A 23,040-nucleotide genomic window follows, 5' to 3' on the forward strand; every position below is an offset into this window, starting at 1 on the left:
TCTTCCTTATCCTTGAGTGACATCTCATGGGCAAAAATTCTTCCAATAACTTCCGTGGGCTTGATATCTTTGCAATTGGGCATCATTTGGATCAATGTGCACACAGTATCATATTTTCCATCCAAGGCTCTAAGGATCTTCTTGATGATGAATTTGTCGGTCATCTCTTCACTTCCTATGCCGGCAATCTCATTTGTGATGAGAGAAAGCCATGAGTACATTTTGGTGACTCCTTCACCATCCTTCTTCTTAAACTTGTCAAGTCGACTTTGAAGCACATCCAACATGGATTCCTCGACGGACTCGGTACCTTCGTGCATATCAACAAAAGTATCGCAAATTTTATGTGCATTCTCAAGGCAGCTGATTTTGTTGAATTCCTCGGGGAACAATCCATTGAATAAAATATCACAAGCTTGAGAATTGTATTGCAACATATTAAATTCTTCCGTGGTCGCTTCACGATCCATATCTCTACCATCTTCAAACAATTCACCTTGCAAGCCAACACGCATAACAACCCAAACGGTGTGGTTATGACCGAGAATATGCATTTTCATATTATGCTTGCAACTAGCAAAGTTTGTACCATCAAAGTAACAACCTCTATGGTTATATTTACCCTTGTTGGACGCCATACTCTCCTAGGTTGTGAAACCAAGGCTATGATCACCAAAGCTATGGAAATCAAGGCTAATGGAGACCAAAGCTCTGATACCACTTGTAGGATCGAAAGTATGTCCAGAGGGGGTAATTAGACTACTTGACCAAATAAAAATCTATCATTTTTCCAATTTTAGTTGTGGGTAGATTGCAATTATGATAAGTCAAGCAATAAACCTACACATGCAATTCTAAGAGTATAGCAGTGGAAAGTAAAACATTGCATATGAAGGTAAAGGAAAAGGTTTGGAGAAAGAAAATGCAATGGAGACATGAAGATTTTTGGTGTGGTTCCGATAGGTGGTGCTATCATACATCCATGTTGATGGAGACTTGAAACCACGAAGGGTAATCGTTGCGCGAGTCCATAGAGGGCTCCACCCACAAAGGGTCCACGAAGAAGCAACCTAGTCTATCCCACCATGGCCATCGATCATGAAGGACTTGCCTCACTTGGGTAGATCTTCACGAAGTAGGCTATCTCCTTGCCCTCACAAACTTCTTGGTTCAACCCCACATCACGATGGAGGCTCCCAAGCGACACCTAACCAATCTAGGAGACACCACTCTCCAAAAGGTAATAGACGATGTGTGGATGATGAACTCCTTGCTCTTTGTGCTTCCAATGATAGTCTCCCCAACTCTCAACTCTCTCTCACAGGTTTGGCTATGGCGGAAGAGGGATTTGAAGGAAATCAACTTGGGGAAGGCTAGAAATCAGGGTTCAAATGGTTGGACTGGAATCTCTTGATCTCAACACATGAGTAGGTGGTTCTCTCTCAGAAAATGAATGGTGGAAGTGTAGGCAAGTTTTGATGGCTCTCCTCAATGAGGTAGAAGGGGTGGAGGGGTATATATAGCCTCCACACAAAATTCAACCGTTACACACTTTTGACTCATCTCGATGGGACCAATTAGGAAACTCAGTGACACAGATTTGTTCAAAAATATGAACCTTAGGAATCTCGGTGGGACCGACTGGAACAACTTAGTGGGACGGATGTGCTAGGGCTAAGGGCAAACTTCATATCGATGGCACTGACTGCATCATCTCGGTGGGACTGAAGTGAGTGCAACGGGCAACAGATAATATGTCAAGCCAGCTCGGTGGGACCGATCGCAACAACTCGGTGAGACCGAAGTGAATGCAACAAGTCACGGAGCATTGGCAAGGCCATCTTGGTGGGAGCGAGATCTGTATCGGTGTGACCGAACTGTTAGGGTTTCTGGCAGTGGCTATGTCAAGATGAACTCAGTGGTTCCGGATAGAAAGTATCGGTAGGGCCGAGTTGGAGTTTAGGGTTAGGACCAGAGGCAGACCACGAAAACAAATTAAGGTGGGGCGAAGTCTCACTAAGATTTTTCTTTATGCAAATCAAAGGAGTCAATACACACTAACAGTGCACACTACAAACGAATAACCAAATACATCAAAATTGTAGACATGTTTCAATAGAAAAACAACCTAAAACATACCAATAATGAAGCATTTAGTGGCATGTAGAAGACCCAGGCAATGGCAGTGCCCTACCCTCCTTCTGAAAATCTTCCTTAATTTTATTGAGATCAATACTTTTGAAGATCTCTCGCTCAATGTAACACACCATCAAGTCATTTAGCCAGCCATCACACATCTTGCTGTGCAACCTCAGTCTTGATGATTTTCATTGATGAGAAGGCTCTTTCAACTGTTGCCATCGCTACCGGTAGTAGCAATGCCAACTCAATGAGGCGATAAACAGCAGGAAACATGACATGCCTTTCAAGTTCAACCTTCTTTTTTTCTAGACTTGCAATATCATGACAAGCTCTAAAGTCTTCAATTCTTCTCATATGGATAATGAATAGCTCTAGGTTATCAACTATATGTTCACGTTCATAATCTGAGAAATCCTCATGATAAATCTCTATGAGTCTAGCAAGCTTATTCACATTGAACCTAGAAAAGGAGTTTCTAGGGTCAAGACAAGAGAAGTTCTGGAGCAGCTCTGAAGATAGCTCATTAAAACGATGATCAAACTCTATGGTGATGGAGTCTATGGCAGCATAGAAGGTGTCCACACGGGAAAAATGGTCAGCCATGACATTGTTTCGTCCACCTTTTCTTGATTTCCCCCACTTTGTAAAGATGTCATCCATATTTGGTATGGGAATGTCGTTTTTGGTGCAAAAGGCTTTGACATCTTCCAAGAGTGGCTCCCAACCATTATTTCTCCAGTTGATCAAACGTGTTCTCACATCCGTAACCGTTGACATTGCCTGAAATGAGACAATTACAATTTTAGATGCATGTATGTTTACATGAACAAAACATATCAAGCAGACTAGATACATATAACATGTTCCATCACATACCCGAACAACATTTTGATCCTTGTTTTGCAATAGAAGAGACAAATCATTTGTCATGCGAAGGATTTTTAGCATCATCTTCAGGATGAACACAAAGCTAAAAGTCTCCATTTGATGAACCAAACCTCCAGCCCTACATGGAACACGCACATCATCCTCAACAATGCCCAAAACCTCTATGACTGCATCCCACATTGATTCAATGCGAGATAAGGTTGTGTGATGAGAGCCCCATCTTGTATCTCCAGGTCTGACCAAGGATGTTTCTTGATTTTCCCTCTTCCCGTCGGCATCTCACCACTCTTAGTCTTATCCAAAAGAACCTCTTTTTGCTTGTCAAGCAATTTATCCTTCCTCTTGCAAGATGAAGTACTGAGATTAGCAATCATGGTCACATATTCAAAAAAATCCTCAACACCCTTGCAGCATCTCGAAACTGCAACAACTACCAACAACAGTTGATGGGCAAAGCAATGGATATAGAAAGCATATGGGTTCTCATCTCGAATTAACTTCTGAAGGCCATTGGATTCTCCTCTCATATTAGATGCCCCGTCATACCCTTGCCCCCGTAGTCGTGCAACAACTAGACCATTTTTAGAAAAAGCCTCCAACAATGCCTTCTTTAAAGAAGCAGATGTTGTGTGCGGAACATGCTTAATAGCTAAAAAGCGTTCAATAGTCTCTCCTTGTTTGCTCAAATACCTACAAAAAGTCATATAATTAGTTGACCACTCTACATGGAACAAAATGATCAAAAAGCACATAGACATTTAAAAAACTTAAACACGTACCTGATTACCACGGCCATTTGTTCTTTCACCGATATATCATGACACTCTTCAATAAGAACAGAGAAAAGACAATCACCCATCTCTTCTTTGATTGCTTTGGTGACCGCTTGTGCACAATGAGAAGAGGATTTTTTGAATTTTTCCAGAAGTCATTTTGGCATTCTTAGGGCATTGCTCATCAAATGCAACCTTCACTTCTGGAATTCTTTCTTTCACCCAATCAAGTAACTCTAAAAAGTTCCCCTTGTTCAAACAAGTACTGGATTCATCATGCCCAAGAAACGGTTCACCTTGCAATGCTAGATAACTTACAATGCCCAAAGATGTATCCACACGAGTTTCATACTTGACTAGTGAACCTTTGCTGTAAGTTGTAACTTTACTTTTCACACTTGCCCTTTGATTTTTAAAATCATCACATGCTGTTTTTGAAATATTGTGGATGCTACATGTTCGACCAACATGTTTACGGAATGCTGCAACCGCATTTTTCCAACAGTCAAAACCCAATTTGGAGAAAACATCATGCCCAAATTTATCATCCATTCGGTCATGCTTAAAAAGATAACAATAGAAGCAGTAGGCCTTATGCTTTGTTACACTATATTCCAAACAATCAAAGTCCTTATACCATTGTGGCCGGAAGCATCTTCCATCTTTATTTGGGGGGAAAGTGCAACTAGTTGGTCGAGTTGCACCCATTTGTATATAAGAAAATCTAACATCATCTCTAATGTTGGGGGCAAATCTATCAAGTGGAATGCGAAGTCCAGGATCACCATTTATGTAATCTTCACTAAAAACAGATATAACTTCAACTCCATGAACTTCAACATTCTCTTCCACTATAGCTTCAAGAGAGTTTGTCGGGGGTTGGGTGCGACATATGCCAAAGGATGGCTTATCATGGTGGGGGCGAGTAGAACGTCGCCGGTGCCTGGAAACGGGATGAGGCGTAGACATGCACGCTGGCGAATCTTACCCAGCTTCAGGGCTCTCCGGGGAGATAACACCCCTACTGCTGCTCTGCGGGGTCTCCGCATGATCACTATGGCAAAGTGTTTACACGATTGCTCCTTGAGCTGTTTCCTAGAGGTAGGAGAGGGCAAGGCTAGCTCTCTCCCTCCTATATGATCTGGTCTAGGGCTAATGGATTCCAACCCTTTGCATGGGTGCCCTGGGGGGTTTATATAGGCCTACCCCCCAGGGGTACAATGGTAATCCGGCTGGACACAGGCCCAGCCATCAGTGCCTCTGGCCTCCGTCTTCTCCGTCGACTGGCCAGGTACGGAGCCGACAGGCCGCGTCCACCGCGGGCGGGTCTTGCCGGCTGCTCATTACTGTAGCCGTGCTTCTAATGATGTAGGCTTCGTCATGGAGTTGTGGCAACAGCCCCGCCGCCTGGCGGGCAATCACTATTGCCACTCTCCATCACATCTGGTTAATGGCGCGTGGGCCCGGGGGGGGGGGAGCTGGCCGACTCCCGGGGGCCGACTCCCAACGAGTCCGACTAGTGGCGCACTTGCCGTCTTCTAGGGTCTCGCTGGCTGGTGGGACCCGCTGCCCTAAGGCCGTACAGACAAGCCATCGTGGGCGCAGGATTCGGTCCACCGGTGCTGATGGCAGGGCTGGCATGGCAACAGTGCCACGCCGCACGGAGATCTCCGCGAGTACGGCGTACTATAGCCATGCCTGCCTCGGGAAAGGGGTGGGAGCAGTCTTCACTGTAGCCACTCCACTCCCCTGTCCTGTCCCTCTTGATGAGGACATGGGGTTTTGCTGGAGTCGTGGGCCGACTCCCCAGGCCGGCTTCTCCGGAAGTTGCCAGTCAAGAGTCGGCTTACCCTGAAGTCATCCCCGGGACTCGGCCGCGAGTGGGCAGTCGGCCGTCTTGCCGCCGACTTCTCGGAAGGTGGCTCTTCGTCCTGGAGTCTTGAGGGGCGCAGCCTGCCCTGATGTCTTGAAAGGTTCTGGGGCTCGGGTTGGCCTACCCGTGGCCCATTACTCCGACAGTAGTCCCCGAAGCTGGTGAGGCGCCGCGGCCGATCGGCCAAGAAGCCTCAACAGTTTCTCTTTTCCGGGTGCTCGACACATGGTTCTTGGCCGACTTCTGCCAGGCCGGCTAGAAGGAGTCGGACTCGCCCAACTCTGACTTGCACAATATTTCGAACGTTGTGGCGGGATCAAAGTAGCGTGCTGGCTAAGCCTCCAGGCTGCCGCCCGTTCCAGGCCTATCATGTGATAACACGTGGCCGGGCCATTCTGCCAGCCTACACGCGTGATGAGACAGGCCCGTAGGCGGGGCCCGCCACTACCGCGCCTCTGCGTCCGAGCGGATCCGCTGTGGCCCAGGCGGATGGTTGGGATTCCCGTGGAGTTACTGCGCGCAGTAACTTTTTCGTGGAAATGTGGGGGTCGTGGGGTCGTGGGCGCAGTAAATCCCACGACCGCCCCCTTGGCTTCGCAGCCCATGAGGCTATAAGTAGGAGAAAGAGGGGGGCGCGGCAGAGCACGCGCGCCCCTCCTTCTCACTACTCCTTGCTCTTCTCCTTCTTCTTCTTCTTCGCTCCGCCGTGCGCCCAAGCTTCGATGAATGCCGCGGCAATCAGCTCGCGATGAGCTCTTCTTCTGCCGCCGCGCCTCCCCCGGTGCACTCCGGCACCTAGGACGGCTCTGAAGTTCACGATGACCACATCGAGTTCCTCCGCAAGACTCGTCGGCTCCCCGGCGAAGATTACGTGCGGGTGCGTCTTGCGCCGAGGGGGGATATTTCCCCCGCGCCGCAGGAGGGCGAGCGGGTCGTCTTCCGCTCGCACTGCCTGCGCGGGTTGGGGCTGCCGGCGAGCAGCTTCTTCTGCTCTTTTCTGGAGTTCTACGGCCTCCAGCCGCACCACCTCACGCCCAACACGGTGGTGCTGCTGTCCGCCTTCGTGGCCTTGTGCGAAGGCTTCCTTGGAGTCCTCCCCACCCTCGAGCTCTGGGGGGAGTTCTTCTTCTCCAAGCTCGGCACCCAGGCTGCAGGTGTGCCGGCTCAATGCGGGGGAGCTCTTCTTCTCCAAGTCGGGGGCCGACAACCCCTTCCCCGCCATCTCGCTGATAAAGTTGGTGAAGATGTGGCAGCGCTCGTACTTCTACGTCAGGAGAGTCTCCGCGAGGGGCGACTGGGTGAACCTGCCGGCTTTCGAAGCCGGCCCGCCGGCTGGGAGACTGCCCAACTGGTCGTACCGGGCCAAGTCGCTGACGCCTGCGGGACCGGCGCCGTCACGCGACTCCGAGTGCTGACGCAGTCGGAGGGCTTGACTGGTCCAGACCTGCTGGCCGCCTTCGTGGCGCGCCGAGTTCTCCCGCTCCAAGGTCGCCCCCACATGATAGGCCAAATGAGCGGGCACCGTGACCCGAGTCGGATGTGCACCAAGGACATGCCTCACGAGGAGGTGGCCTACATGGTGAACTACCTCTCGGACAGCAAGCTCCTAGAGGATTGGCGGTTCGTCAAGGAGCCGTACTCCCGCGCCAACCCCCCGCCCGTAGTGAGTTGCCTTTTCTTTCTTTGGATTGTCTTCTTTCTTGCCGAGTCTGTTTTGTGCGACTTGGCCAGTCGGCCTTGGTCAGAATCCCCTCCTCCATCCACCAGCCGGCACCTCGGGGCCGGCCCGCGAGTTCCTTGCCTACCGGGCAAAGAGCGACGTCGACGACCCCGATCTAGGAGCGGCAGCTTTGGAAGACGATGCGGAGGGAGGAGGAGGAGCAGCAGGCGGCTCCAGGCCTTCAGCCACTTTTGCCGACTGGCCTGACGACGAGGCCGAGGGAGAAGTCGCTCCCCGCCAACGGCTAGGAGCTAGCCAGCCTGGCACAGGCTCTTCTGCCGCGCCGGGTGCTCCAGGCGGCGGGAAGAAGCTTAGGGCCGTGCCGACCTTTTTCGGCAGTCGGCGGAAGAAGCCCAAGGGTTCGGCTGCGGCGACCCGGCGGGACGAGGCGGCTGCGAAGGCCATCCGCTTCCATAAGGAAGTGAAGAAGCCGCCACTGGTCTCCACGTGAGTATTCCGTCTCCACGCTTTATTCTTTATTTGTGGCTTTGTCTGAGTCTTTTACTTGCTTCCCTTGCTTCAGGGCTCCCCTCACTCTTGAGAGGGTTGCCGCTGCCTCCGTCATGGGGTCAGCGGAGACGTCCACCACCATTCGGCGGATTGACCCCGCTGCTGACCTCCGGGAGGCGACGGAGCGGAAAGCGCAGGAGAAGCGCAACGAGGAAGAGGCCGCCCGCCTGGAGAAGGTGGAGGCCGATAAGGCGGAGGCCTCCGCCAAGAAGAAACTGGCAGAGGCTAAAGCCGCCGTCGCCGCGAAGCGGCAGGCTAAGGAGGCCGCGCGCCGCCAATCGGCGGTGCTTGTTACCCCGCTGAACTCTGCGCCGCCGCCTCCAGAGTTCACGGGGCAGACTGGGGAAGCCGGCTGCGAGAACCCCATCATGGAGAAGGAAGGCGGCGACTCCTCTACGCCGGACGTGATCGTTCTGCCGCCGCCTCCGCCGTCGTCTGGGAGTGCGCAGGGCAAACAGCCAGCGGACCCTCTGGTGCCGCCGACCGAAGACGAGGCTGTGGCGAGGTTACTCCTCCAAGTCGGCTCGCCAACGCGCCGCCGTCTGGAGAAGGCGACTTAGGCACCCCGCCCCCTGGAGACCGGCACCGCCAGCTCGGCGATCCCAGACGCCGAAGCGACGAGTGCCGCGCCCATTGGGTGGGTGCGAGGAGGTGGCACAGGGCCGCTGAACCAGGCGCTTCTGGACGTCCAGGCGAAGCTTTGAGCTGAGGGCGACGCCCTCCAGAACTGCACCAAGGCGTACCTGGCATCGCGGGAAGCCGTCCGGGTATGATTTTTCTTTGGTCCTTGTTTTCTTGTTCCTCTCTGTGGGGGGGGGGGGGGCGCCAGCGCACCCACTGGGTGTAGTCCCCGAGTTTCGGGCCGGCTACTGAGCAGGCGGCTCGGAACTCCAATTGGTGAGCTCCGGGTACTAACTTTTGTCTGAAACACTTGTCGCAGGACTACCACAACCTCCGCGTTACTGCCTTCAACCGTAACGTTGAAGAGCTGGGCAAGCGGACCGCTGACTTGTCGGAGAGCCGGAGTAAGTCCTTTTTCCTCTTTGCGGGGGCGCGCTTGCGCACCCGCGGGCTGTAGTCCCCGAGATTCGGGCCGACTGCTGAGCAGTCAGGCCGGATCTCCCCGGCGACCTTCTTTATTGATGACTTAACTCCGTCTTTCTTCCTTTTCTTCAGAAGCCAATGCTGTTCTTCAACAGCAGCTGAGCGATGCCAACTCCGCGTTGCGCGCCAAGGGGGAGGAGTGCAGCAAGCTCGCCACAGAGTGCGATCTGCTGGCCACTCAATTGGCAGAGCAGAGGGGGCTGCTTGCGAAGACGCAGAAGGAGGCGGAAACCGCCCTCCTGGCCGAGTTCGCGAGTGAGCGCTCCTCCTGGACTAACAAGGAGGCGATGCTGGACTCCGGCTTCCATGAGATTGAAGACATCGTTGATGGTGAGTTTCTTTACTTTCTTTCTTCGAGCTGCCGATTATAAGTCGTGCCAACTCCTGGTTTTTCACTTGCTTCTTCGTTTCTTCCGTTTTGGCAGACTTCTTCCCTGGGCACTCGCAGGCCGCCATCCAAGCCATCGAGGCTGACCGTGAAGGTCGGAGGGCGGAAGGTGCAGAGATCGCCGCCGACGCCCCCCGAACCCTTGATGAGCATATCCTCGTGCTGTAAGTGAGTTAAGCCACCTCGTGCTGTCTTGAATGGTCCCACCATGTCTAGACCCCAAACTACGAAAGGCCAGGCAATGGGGATGGTCTTGAGTGCAGAAGCCGGCTGGTGCGGCTTGGAGTTGAACTTCTGGCACCCTTTGCATTTTTGGACCAATTCCTTGGCCTCTTCTAAGGCAGTCAGCCAGAAGAAACCGTGTCGAAAGGCTTTGGCGACGAGTGCTCTTGAAGCCGCATGGTGGCCGCACTCGCCTTGATGGATGTCTTTGAGAATTGCTTGGCCTTGCTCTGGCTCTACGCAGCGCTGGTAGACACCAGTGACGCTGCGCCTGACCAGCTCTCTGTTGATTATGGTGTAGGCTGCCGCTCGGCGTTGTACTTGCCGAGCTGAGGTCTCATCAGTCGGCAGCTCTTTGCTCACCAGGAATTTGAGGATAGGCTGGGCCCATGAGGGTGCTGCTATTTCTTCGACTACCAGAACTACGACTTGGATGAGGGCGGTTGGGCTGGGAGGCGGTGGGTTGGAGTCAACAACCGCTTGCTGGGTTAATGAAGTCCCCAGGCCAACTGGCGCTGTTCTTGGGCCGAGTTCTGGAGTCTTCAAGTCCGCCGCCGCAGTCCCCGGGCCGGGTACTGCGATCCCTGGGCCGGCCTTGACTGTGCCGGCTTTGAAGCCATCTGCCAAAATCCCCGTACCGTGTGCCGGGGCTTTGGAGTCGGATCCGACTTCTTCAGGAGGAGCCGACACAAAGATGGAGTCTGATTCTGGTGAAGGCTTGACAAACGGCTTGAGGAGGCGTTGAAGGGCGATGCCGGATGGTATTGCTTGGCGGGTAGAGCCGATTCGTGCCAAGGCGTCTGCTTGGTCGTTGTTGTTTCTTGGCACATGGAGGAACTCGCACCCCTCGAAATACCCGCCGAGTTGCTGCACAAGGAAACGGTAACTCGCCATGTTCACATCTTTGGCGTCCCAGTCGCCAGATGACTATTGGACCACTAAGTCCGAGTCGCCATAACACAGGATCCGGCGAATGCCAAGTTCTTTGGCAAGCCGGAGCCCGTGAATGAGCGCCTCGTACTCGGCGATATTGTTGGAGGCGGCAAAATGGATTTCCAGTGTGTATTTGAGCTTGTCGCCTTTAGGGGAAGAGAGGACGACGCCGGCTCCCAAGCCGGTGCGCATCTTGGAGCCGTTGAAATGCATCCGCCAATGGGTGGAGTCGGGCACTGGAGGCAGGTACTGGGTCTCCGCCCAGTCGACGAGAAAGTCGGCCAACGCTTGTGACTTGATGGCGGTGCGGGGCTGGTAGTGGATGGTGTAAGGAGACAGCTCTATGGCCCACTTGGCCACTCGGCCAGAAGCATCTCGGCTTCCGATGATCTCGGCAAGTGGGGTCGTGCAGACCACAATGATTGGATGCTCTTGAAAGTAAGGCTTCAATTTCTTGGCGGTAAAGTGTATGCCATAGCACATCTTCTGGTAGTGGGGGTAGTTCTGCTTGGAGGTCGACAGTACTTTGCTCAGGTAATATACTGGTCTCTGGACAGGTAGCGCCTTGCCTTCCTCCTTGCGTTCCACTACAATGACCGTGCTGACTACCCGGCTAGTGGCGGCGATGTACAGGAGCATAGGTTCCTTAGGAGTCGGAGCCGCCAAAACGGGTGGAGTAGTCAGCATCTTTTTCAACTGGAGAAAAGCTTCGTCCGCCTTGTGGTTCCACTCTAAAAAAGTGGTCTTCTTCATGAGTTGGTATAAGAGGAGAGCTTTCTCGCCCAGCCGACTGATGAATCGGCTGATGGACGCCAAGCAGCCGGTGAACTTTTGCACATCCAGCAGTCGGCTAGGTACCTCCATTCTCTCAATGGCCTTGATCTTTACAGGGTTGCATTCTATGTCGCGTTTAGAGACCAGGAAGCCAAGGAGCTGGCCGGCTGGTACTCCGAAGACACACTTCTCGGGGTTGAGCTTGATCTGGAATCGGCGCAGGTTCTCAAAGGTCTCCTTGAGGTCCTCCAGCAGTGTTACACGCTTTTCCGTCTTCACCACCACGTCGTCCACGTAGACGTGGGCGTTCCTACCGAGCTGCTTGAGGAGGCACTTCTGCATGCAACGCTGAAAGGTGGCGCCGGCATTCCTCAAGCCGAACGTCATAGTGAGGTAGCAGAAGGCTCCAAACGGCGTGATGAAGGCGGTCTTCAGTCTGTCAGCCGGGTTCATATTGATCTGGTGATATCCTGAGTATGCATCCAAAAAACTCAACAACTCACATCCGGCGGTGGAGTCTATCACTTGATCAATTCTTGGTAGAGCAAACGGGTCCTTGGGGCAGGCTTTGTTGAGGCTCGTGTAGTCAATACACATTCGCCACTGCTTGTTCTTCTTTAGTACCAGGACCGGATTTGCTAGCCACTCTGGAAAGAACACTTCCATAATGAAGCCGGCTGCTAGGAGTCGGGCTATCTCTTCTCCGGCAACTCTTCTCTTCTCTTCTGATAGGCAGCGCAGGGGCTGCCTGACCGGCTTTGCATCAGATCGGACATGTAACTTGTGCTCAGCGAATTTCGTCGGTACACCTGGCATGTCTTTGGGGGACCATGCGAAGATGTCCCGATTCTCATGGAGGAAATCGACGAGTTTGCCTTCCTATTTGCTGTCGAGGTTTGCGCCTACGACAGCGTACCTCTCCGGGTGCTCCGGATCCAAGGGTATCTTCTTTGTCTCTTTGGCCGGCTTGAACGAACCCTCAACCTCCGACTCCCTTGGGTTGGGCGACACCTCTGGCTGCTTGCCGGCCATCGCCACAACCCGCTCCAGGAGCCGCTTCTCGGCTGCGATCACCAGGGACTCGGCTAGCCGACTGCTCTCAACCGCACAAGCAGACGACTTCCGGTAGTCGCCGGCTACAGTCAGAATTCCCCTGGAACTGGGCATCTTTATTTTGACGTAGGCGTAGTGGGGGACCGCCATGAACTTGGCCAAGGCGGGTCGGCCGAGTAGCGCATGGTATGGGCTCTCAAGGTCCACCACCTAAAACCAAACTGACTCTCGGCGGAAGTGATCTTTGTCTCCAAAGAGGACGTCCATCAGGATCTTGCCGATTGGTGAGCAGGAAAGCCCAGGAACAATGCCGTGGAACACAGTCCGGCTGTTCTGAAGCTGTCTTTTCTTGATTCCTAACTTCTCCATGGTGTCTTTGTATAGGATGTTGATGTTGCTGCCTCCGTCTATTAGAACTCGCGAGAAACGCGCGGCTCGTATATCCGTAGCAAAGGTAGCATCCAAGACCAAGGCATAGGAGCCCGGACTTGGCATCACCTCTGGGTGGTCAGCCCTGCTCCAGCTAATTGGCCTCTCGGACCAGTGCATGAACTCTGGCGTCTCTGATGCTACAGCATTCACCTCTTGTCGCTGCAGCCGCCTGCTGCGTCGATCGTTAGCCATACTGGTAAACACCACGTAGGCTTCGTGTTCTTCGGGGTATTCATCTTGTACTGCGCTGACTGTTCTGACAGCCGGCTGCTGGGGCGGAGGTGGAGGTGGCTGCGCAGCAGGCGGGGGAGGCAGGAGGTTGTCTCCCTTGGCGATCCTGGTGAGCCAGTGGCACTTCTGGGTGGTGTGATTCGACGGCTTCGCGCCGCTATGGAACTTGCAAGGTCCATCCAGAGTCAGCTCGTAGGAGAAGGCCGGCAACCAATTGGGCTTGCCACCTTTCTGTCGCTTGGGCGGGGGCTGCCCATCCGGCTGTTGGGCTTCAACTGTTGCAACCTGCCGGCTGCTGGAAGTCGGCTGCGGGGCCTTGCGCTTGTGGTCGCTCTGCTGTTCTCGCCGACTGGTGTCTCCCGCCGGAGTTCTTGGAGCTTGAGGGGCCACTTTGCCAGTTGCGCTGACTTGAATCTCCGCCTTCATGGAGGAGTCGGCCGTGGCGTACTTGTCCGCTATGATCAGCAGCTCGTCGAGGGTTTCTGGCTCGTCGCAGAGGAGCTTGTGCTTGAGGAGGGTGCCTTCTCTGCACCCGGCGGTGAAGTACTCGATAGCCTGCACCTTGTGCACGCCCTCGCAGGAGTTCCGAAGCTCGGCCCAACGCGTGAGGTAGTCGCGAGTCGACTCGTCGGGACCTTGCATGCACAAGGAGAGCTGACGAGGCTTGGGAGGATGCTTGTACATGCTGGTGAAGTTGCAGACGAATGCTTCGGTGAAGTCGACCCAGCTGTTGATGTTGCGGGGCTTCAGGCTGTTCAGCCATGTCCGAGCCGTGCCCTGGAGCATGAACGGAACGTACTTTACGGCGACACGCTTGTTGTCGTTCGCTATGCTGACAGCCGTGGAATAGTCGACTAGCCAGTCTTCCGTCTTCACGGAGCCGGTATATTTGGGCATGTCTCTTGGGAGCGTGAACCCTTTGGGAAAGGGCTCGTCTTGAATGCGGGGCCCGAAACAAGGCTGACCCAACTCATCTTCTTCTTCCAGCGCCAGGGATCGGTGAAGCCGGTCGATCCGGTGGCGGGCGTCATTTTCTCCGACTCCCTCTCGGCGGCCAAGGTGGTCGCCGAGAGTCGGATGGTCAACAAGGGGCGGGGAGACTCGCCTCTCCTAGCTAGGAGGAGGAGGCGGACAGTCGTCCCGTCGTTCCACTGCTCTCGGGCGGCCGTCTCGGTCGCGCTCTTGGTAATGTGAGTCCGACTGTGGCTGACAGCCGGATCCTTGTCTCTTCTTCCTCGGGCGCCGCCAGTCGGCGTCCGAGACGTCGTGCCTTGATCTCGACGAAGGTCGTCGTTTTGCCGCTGTGGCGCCTCCGTGCGGCAGCCGGCCTCGTTCTGCGCGGCAGCCGCCTCGAGGAGCCGCCGGACTCGCTCTATCATCAGGCGGCGTTCTTCGCCCTCGAAATTGTCCAACTCGTCCGCCGCCGCCTGGGCGGCTCGGATGTTCTCCGCTGGTGTTGCATACACAGGGCGGCTTTCCCCGAACAGGTCGGCGATGGCTACGCCACGCTGCTGGACTGTCGGAGTAAATAGCCATGGGTAGCCTAGCCGGCTTCCCCTGGCCCTTCTGAAAAAGTTACGAGCCTGCCCGGCTCTCAAGAATCCAAGACATGGGGCCGCCTTCCCCTTGCTAGCTGCAACCCAGGCCGGCTTTCGGAAGGCAGTCCAACTTTAGCCCTCATGAGAAGGCCGACTCCAAGAAGCCGGCTCCCCATAAAGCGGTCAAGACCGTACCTACAAAAGTTTGCACCCACCTAACGGCGGTGCGACGGTGCGTGGCTACAGTAAAGCCTGCCACCCCCGAATCCCGGAGCACGCCTGGCACAGTGTGCCGTACGGGCTAGGCACGACCCGTCCGGCGCGGCACTGTTGCCATGTTGACCCTGGCATCACCCACGACGGGCCGCCAGCGTGGCCCATGGACGGTGGGCCCCTTTGAGCAGAGAGACGCCCGAAGGCGGCCACGCCTCCAACTAGTCGGCCCAAGACAGAGCCGGCTCCCCGCAGCCGGCTTGCCGCCTTCCTCGAAGAGGACGCCCCATTAAGGAGATAAGACGCGGTAAGGCTACAGCGATCGCCTGACAGGCGGCAGTACTGTAGCCGAGCTTACCATGATGAAGCTCACGTCAACAAGATGGAGCCACAGTAACCAGCCGCCGACCAGGCCCTGGACAGTGGGGCCTGCCTGTCGACCAAGGGGCCGGCAGCCGGCGGGACCCACCACTCGGCGGGCCCCAGCAGCCGGCGCAGAAGCCGGCGAGCGCAGTCACAGACGGCTGGGCCCCGCGCCTAGTCGGATTACCATTGTACCCCCGGGGGGTAGGCCTATATGAACCCCCCGGAGCACCCATGCAAAGGGTTCGACCCCGGTGCTAGTCCTAGACACCACACAAGGAGAAGAAGCAGGCTAGCCGTGCCTTTCTTCCCCCTCCCCCCAAAACAGCTCAAGGAGCGTTGTGTAGCTACTTATTTCATCTAGTGTACATGCGGAGACCTCGCAGAGCAGTAGTAGGGGTGTTACCTCCACGGAGAACCCCGAAGCTGGGTAAGATCCGCCGGCGTGCATGTCTTCGCCTTATCCCGTTTCCAGGCACCGGCGATGTCTTACTGGCTCCCACAATGATAAGCCACCCGTTGGCATATGTCGCACCTACCACCCGACATTTGGCGCCCACCGTGGGGCCAGGTGCACCGTCGTCCGGAGACCTGTTCTGGACGGGAACCTTATTCCTCCCCTGCGAGCGTAGCCAGCCCGGCACGCCCGATGGCGCTTGCCACGACGCGCTGCAAGGCGTCACCAGCATCTGCGCGGCAAGCGGCCTCGCCGATCTCCTCGACGAAACTCTCATCTCCGACGAGCTCGCCTCCGATGCGGGCACCGACCACCTCGCCAACCTTCTCGGCCAGCTCCATGTCTCCAGCGAGCCCGCTGCGGACCTGGAGTCGGTTGGCTCCACCGACCCGATGCCTATCGACTCCGACACGGCCTCCTACGACACCTTCCCCACCAACGTCACGATCTACAACGACCCGCTTCCTCGAGCCGACGGCTGCGATGCTGTCACCACCGAAGTGATGGTTGTCGGCCACGGCGGCCCGGCCGACGAGAGCGCCCGCGACGCCTCGCACACGGCGGCCCATGACTTGTCCGCTCCCCTCCCGGCTGATGCCGACGATGAAGCACTGGAGGCACGCCGCCTCGCCCTCCTCGCAGAGGGCCAGAGGCTGGCTTCCGTAAGACGCCTCACTGAGGCCTACCAGCGCGAAGCTGACCGCGCCGCCTTCGGCACGCCTGCCCCAGGCGGGCCAAGCCGGGCCGGCCTTGTCAAGCAACGCGGCGCCGTCATCGCTGACACGCTGGGAGTCGACCGCCCGGTCTATGCCACTCCGCTCGAGAACTTGCGTGCCGCCCAGGCGGCCGTAGACGAGCTGGACGGCCTGGAGGCCGAAGACCTCCCCCACATGACCCGGCGCATCCAGCAATTGATTGACGCAGCTGCGCAGCGACACGAAGCCGACACCCGCGTGGAAGTTCTCGGCGCGACGTCCCGGACGCCGACTACGAGCAACACCCGCGCGCGACGCGGGAAGGAGCCGGCTGCCAGCCGCAGCCGGACCCGGATCTCCATCGAGCGAGACGCGGACGGTCATCCCCGAGCCATGGAATGGCGGGGCGACCCGCCTCCGCCTCCGCCCCGTGGAGAGAGATATCCCGCCCCGCCGCCAGTGGCGCACCCGACTCTCAGCGGCCGGCTAGGCCGCCGCGAAGGAATCGGCGAGAACGACGCCCGCCATCGGATCGACCGCCTGGCGCGATCCCTGGCGTTGGAAGAAGAAGACGATGTCGGCCCGCCTTGTTTCGGCCCCCGCATCCGCGACGAGCCCTTTCCCAAAGGGTTCTCGCTCCCAAGAGACATGCCCAAGTACAACGGCTCCGTGAAGCCGGAAGATTGGTTGATCGACTACTCCACGGCGGTTAGCATAGCCAACGGCAACCGGCGCGTCACCGTGAAGTACGTGCCCCTCATGCTGCAAGGCACGGCGCGGACCTGGCTCAACAGCCTCAAGCCGCGCAGCATCAACAGCTGGCTAGATTTCACAGAAGCCTTCATGCGCAACTTCACCAGCACCTACAAGCGGGCTCCCAAGCCAGACAGCTCTCCTTGTGCGTACAAGGCCCCGCCGAGTCCACTCGCGATTACCTCACGCGTTGGGCCAAGCTCCGCAACTCCTGTGAAGGGGTGCACGAGGTGCAAGCCATAGAATACTTCACAGCCGGATGCCGAGAAGGCACCCTCCTCAAGCACAAGCTCCTCTGCGACGAGCCGGCTACCCTCGATGAGCTTCTGGACATAGCGGACAAGTACGCCACCGCCGACTCCTCGATGAAGACCGAGCTTTGGGTAGACGCGTCCGGAAAGGTACCCAACCCGGCGCCCAAGACGCCGGCTGGGGATTCCGACCGACTCCCCCACTCGAACGACCACAAGCGCAAGGGCCCCGCGCCGCCTCCCGCCAGTCGGCAGGTGGCGACAGTCGAAGATGCGCCGCCGGAAGAGCGACCGGCGCCCAAGAAGTCCAAGGGTGGCAGGCCGGCCTGGCAGCCCGCCTTCTCCTACGAGCAAACTCTCGACGCCCCTTGCAAGTTCCACAGCGGCGTGAAGCCGTCCAACCACACGACCCGGAAGTGCCATTGGCTCACCCGAATCTCTAAGGGCGAGGGGCTCGTGCCGCCTCCGCCTGCCGGCCCGCCGCCTCCGCCTCCGCCGCCTCCGGCCACTCGGCCCACAGTCGGAGCCGTGCATGACGAGTTCCCCGACGAGCAAGCAACCTACATCGTCTTTACAAGCCAGCCTGAAGACCGGCGCAGCAAACGCCAAGAGCGCCAGGAAGTTAGCGTGGTCGCTGCCAACCCCGCCGGACACATGCATTGGTCAGAAAAGCCCATCAACTGGAGCCGGGCCGACCATCCGGAGGTGATGCCGTCTCCCGGCTCTTATGCTTTGGTCCTGGAAGCCACCCTTGCAACGGACAGACGTGCCGCCCGCTTCTCCCGTGTGTTGATAGATGGCGGGAGCAGCATCAACATCATGTACCGTGACACCCTGGAAAAGCTAAATGTCAAGACGAAGCAACTCGTGCCTACTCGGACAGTGTTCCATGGCATCGTACCCGGCCTGTCCTGCGCCCCCATTGGCAAGATCAAGATTGATGTGCTTTTTGGGGACAAGGAGCATTTCCGCCGGGAAGCGATTTGGTTTGAAGTGGTGGACCTGGAGAGCCCTTACCATGCATTGCTTGGCCGAACTGCCTTGGCCCATTTCATGGCAGTTCCCCACTATGCATACCTCAAGATGAAGATACCAAGCACCAAAGGCGTCATCACCGTAGTCGGCGATTACAAGAAGTCCTCTGAGTGCGCAGCAGCCAGCAGCCGGCTAGCCGAGTCCCTTGTAATTGCCAAAGAGAAGAAGATGTTGGACCGAGTCGTGGCCATAGCCGGCAAGCACTTGGCCGTGTCCCCCGACCCCAAGGAGCATGACGCTCAAGGATCTTTCCAGCCGGCCAAGGAGACGAAGAAGATACCTCTTGACCCCGAGCATCCAGAGAGGTTTGCCGTCATCGGGGCAAACCTGAATAGCAAATAGGAAGGCGAGCTCGCCGATTTCCTCCGTGAGAATCGGGACATCTTTGCATGGTCCCCCAAGGACATGACTGGTGTTCCGAGGAAATTCGCCGAGCACAAACTACACGTTCGAGAAGACGCAAAGCCAGTCAGACAACCCCTTCGCCGACTGTCGGAGGAGAAACGCAGGATTGTAGGGGAGGAGATAGCCAGGCTTTTGGCAGCCGGCTTCATTATGGAAGTTTTCTTTCCAGAGTGGCTCGCCAACCCGGTCCTTGTGCTAAAGAAGAACAACAAGTGGCGCATGTGTATAGACTACACGAGCCTCAACAAGGCCTGCCCCAAAGATCCTTTTGCCCTGCCAAGGATTGACCAAGTGATAGACTCCACAGTCGGATGCGAGCTGTTGAGTTTCTTGGATGCTTACTCCGGATATCATCAGATAAAGCTGGATCCGGACGACCGCCTGAAGACCGCCTTCATCACACCATTTGGAGCCTTCTGCTACCTGACTATGACATTCGGCTTGAGAAATGCCGGTGCCACCTTTCAGCGTTGCATGCAGAAGTGCCTCCTCAAGCAGCTCGGCAGAAACGCTCACGTTTACGTGGATGACATCATGGTGAAGACGGAGAAGCGCGGCACTTTGCTGGGAGACCTCAAGGAAACGTTTGAGAACTTACGCCGGTTCCAAATCAAGCTCAACCCCGAGAAATGCGTGTTCGGAGTGCCGGCCGGCCAGCTCCTAGGCTTCCTAGTCTCCGAACGCGGCATTGAATGCAACCCGGTGAAGATCAAGGCCATCGAGAGAATGGCGATCCCCACCAAGCTTCGAGACATTCAGAAGTTCACCGGGTGCTTAGCCTCCTTGAACCGCTTCATCAGCCGGCTCGGAGAGAAAGCTCTCCCCCTCTACCGCCTCATGAAGAAAAGCACTCACTTCAAGTGGAACGACCAGGCCGACCAAGCTTTTCACGAGCTGAAGAAGATGCTGGCCACGTCGCCTGTCCTCGCGGCGCCGACTGAGGAAGGGCCCATGCTGCAACCAGCCGCAACCAGCCAGGTGGTCAGCACCGTCATCGTAGTCCAGCGCCCAGAAGAAGGCCGAGCCCAGCCGGTCCAGAGGCCGGTGTATTATTTGAGCGAGGTGCTGTCCGCCTCAAAGCAGAACTACCCGCACTACCAAAAGATGTGTTACGGCGTGTACTTCACCGCCAAGAAGCTGAAGCCCTACTTTCAAGAGCATCCCGTCACGGTCGTATGCACTGCCCCGCTAGCCGAGATCATAGGCAGCCGGGATGCATCCGGCCGGGTGGCGAAATGGGCCATCGAGCTGCCCCCCTACATGATCTTCTACCATCCCCGCACTGCCATCAAGTCCCAAGCACTAGCCGACTTCCTCGTCGACTAGGCCGAGACCCAGTACCTGCCGCCGGCTCCCGACTCCACCCATTGGCGCATGCACTTCGACGGGTCCAAGATGCGCACCGGCTTGGGAGCTGGCGTCGTCCTTACCTCTCCGAAAGGCGACAAGCTCAGATACACGCTACAGATCCACTTTGCCGCCTCCAACAATGTGGCCGAGTATGAGGCGCTCATACACGGGCTCCGGCTTGCCAAAGAGGTTGGCATTCGCCGGATCCTATGCTATGGCGACTCGGACCTAGTGGTCCAACAATCATCCGGCGACTGGGATGCCAAGGACGCGAATATGGAGAGCTACCGTTTCCTGGTCCAACAACTCAGCGGATACTTTGAAGGATGCGAGTTCCTCCACGTACCGCGAGCCGACAACGAGCCAGCCGATGCCCTGGCTCGAATAGGCTCCACTCGGCAAGCAATTCCAACCGGCGTCGCTCTCCAACGCCTCCTCAAGCCATCTATCAAGCCGTCTCCAGAGTCCGATTCCATCTTCGTGCCGCCTGACCCCGATGCGGCCGGGCCTGGCTCGAAGAACCAAGTAGGCGACCCCAAGACTCTCGTAGCCGGCCCGGCGACCTCGGCAGCCGGCTCGGGGACTTCGGCAGCCGGCTCGGGGACTGCCGCACGTGGCTCGGGGACTGCGATAGCCGGCCCGGGGACTGCACCAGCACAACAGCCGGCGGCCGACTCCAGCACCTCACCGCCTAGCCCGCCCACCCTGGTGGCAGTAGCCACATTGGCAGTAGAAGAAGTTGCGGCTCCATCATGGGTTCAGTCCATCCTCAACTTCCTAGTAAACCAAGACCTACCGGCTAACGAAACAGAAGCAAGACAAGTCCAACGTCGAGCCAGAGCATACACATTCGTCAACAGAGAGCTCGTCAAGCGCAGTGCCACTGGAGTCCTCCAACGGTGTGTCGAGCAAGAGAAAGGCATTGCAATCCTCAGAGACATTCACCAAGGAGAATGCGGCCACCATGCGGCCTCAAGATCACTTGTCGCCAAAGCCTTCCGCCATGGTTTCTTCTGGCCAACTACTTTGGATGATGCCAAAGAATTAGTTAAACATTGCAAGGGGTGCCAACTCTTCAGCTCCAAGCAACACATGCCGGCCTCGGCACTCAAGACCATTCCCCTCACTTGGCCCTTTGCCGTTTGGGGACTGGACATGGTGGGCCCATTCAAGACGGCGCGCGGCGGCATGACGCATTTGCTCATCGCCGTGGACAAATTCACCAAGTGGATTGAGGCAAAGCCGATCATGAAGCTGAATGGGCCGACTGCTGTGACATTCATCGCAGACATAACAGCACGGTACGGCGTGCCACACGGCATCATCACCGACAATGGCACGAATTTTGCCAAAGGAGCCTTGGCACGTTTCTGCGCAGCCCAAGGTATCCGGCTGGACTTAGCATCCGTCGCCCACCCGCAGTCAAACGGCCAGGTCGAGCGAGCCAACGGCCTCATCCTCTCCGGCATCAAGCCCCGACTGGTTGTACCTCTGGAGCGCTCAGCCGGCTGTTGGCTCGATGAGCTGCCGGCTGTCCTCTGGAGTCTGCGCACTACACCAAACAAGTCAACCGGCTTCACCCCTTTTTTCCTTGTGTATGGTGCCGAGGCGGTCATCCCAACTGACATCGAATTCCACTCGCCTCGAGTAACCATGTACACGGAAGCAGAGGCCAAGGAAGCACGAGAAGACGGCGTAGACCTGCTAGAAGAAAGCCGACTGTTAGCCCTCAGCCGGTCCGCCATCTACCAGCAGGGTTTGCGCCGCTACCACAGCCGGAAGGTCAGGCCAAGATCCTTCCAAGGGGGTGATCTTGTGCTCCGGCTGATCTAGTGAACAGCCGGCCAGCACAAGCTCTCAGCCCCTTGGGAAGGCCCCTTCGTCATCAGCAGAGCTCTAGGAAACGACTCCTACTACCTGATCGATGCACATAAGCCGAAGGCATGCAAGAGAGACGACTCCGGCAAGGAGTCGGAACGGCCATGGAAAGCCAACCTCCTTCGAAGGTTTTACAGTTGAAAGGCAGTATGTATCACACTAACTTTTGTATTAAGTACAAGACAATAGGCCCCCCGAGGAGGGCTCGGGGACTGCCATCCCTTATTTATGAATGAAAAGTATCATGCTTATGACCTTGTCATTTCATTTACTTGTTCCGTCCGGCACCGGGTTCGACTAGTCGGCCCGGGGACTGGCCGACTGGAGTTATATTAGAAGTCCTACCCGCAGTCAGACAAGTAGTGTGCCGGCTCTCAAGCCTTCTCTTGCCAAAAGTCGCAGTTCGAAGAACCGGCTGTCCGGCTGGCAAGAGTTAAAGGCAGGAACGGGCGCCCACACGAAAAACGGCTAGGGACTAATGGACTAATATAACAAAAGCCGGTTTTTCTTACACCGCCGACTGGCTACCAGAGTAGCCGGCCGGCCGGTTTCCATTCACTTCACTTTAATCCAAGAAAGCTCAAGTACTTGCCTCCCCAAAGAGGGAAGGTGGCAAAGGAAAAGGCCTAAGGATAAAAAAGCATACGTGAATGGAAACCAAACATGCACATAATAATATTTACATAAAAAGACCTCCGAGAGGCCAGCATTCAACATAGTTTGGATACACCCCCAGTGAGTGGAACTGCGAAAACTTAACAAAGATTGTTCAAAGACAACAAAGCAGGAAAGATAAAGACGGCAGGTCAAGCTGGCGGAGCGGCCGACGAGCCAGACTGGTTGGCGGAGACGGTGATGCCGGCTGAAGGAGCGGCCGGCTGACGAACTTCGGCTTGGTCGCCGCCTCCCGCAGAGGGCGCGCTTCCACGCGCCTCGTTGCTGGAGGCACGGTCGGCCTAAGGTCGGCCGGTTGTCCCACCAGCCGGCTCGACGTCTTCGCCGTCTTCTTCGTCATCCTCGCCTTCGTTGCTGGAGTCAATCTCCTCCGCCGAGTCCTCG

The 23,040-nt window shown here is 56.3% G+C and overlaps 1 protein-coding gene across 1 annotated transcript; it reads right to left on the reverse strand.

Annotated features, from left to right (window-relative positions):
* Positions 1-3,351: 3,351 nt before the first annotated feature.
* LOC147966023 (uncharacterized) lies at positions 3,352-4,355 on the reverse strand. Its single transcript, XM_087530696.1, is given in 4 exon segments — positions 3,352-3,383; positions 3,518-3,711; positions 3,804-3,932; positions 3,934-4,355. Coding segments are annotated over 4 exon segments (777 nt in total).
* Positions 4,356-23,040: the final 18,685 nt, after the last annotated feature.

The sequence above is a fragment of the Triticum urartu genome, chromosome 6A, assembly GCF_056163025.1.
Source record: "Triticum urartu cultivar PI428250 chromosome 6A, HENAU_Tu73, whole genome shotgun sequence".
NCBI classification, from domain to species: domain Eukaryota; kingdom Viridiplantae; phylum Streptophyta; class Magnoliopsida; order Poales; family Poaceae; genus Triticum; species Triticum urartu.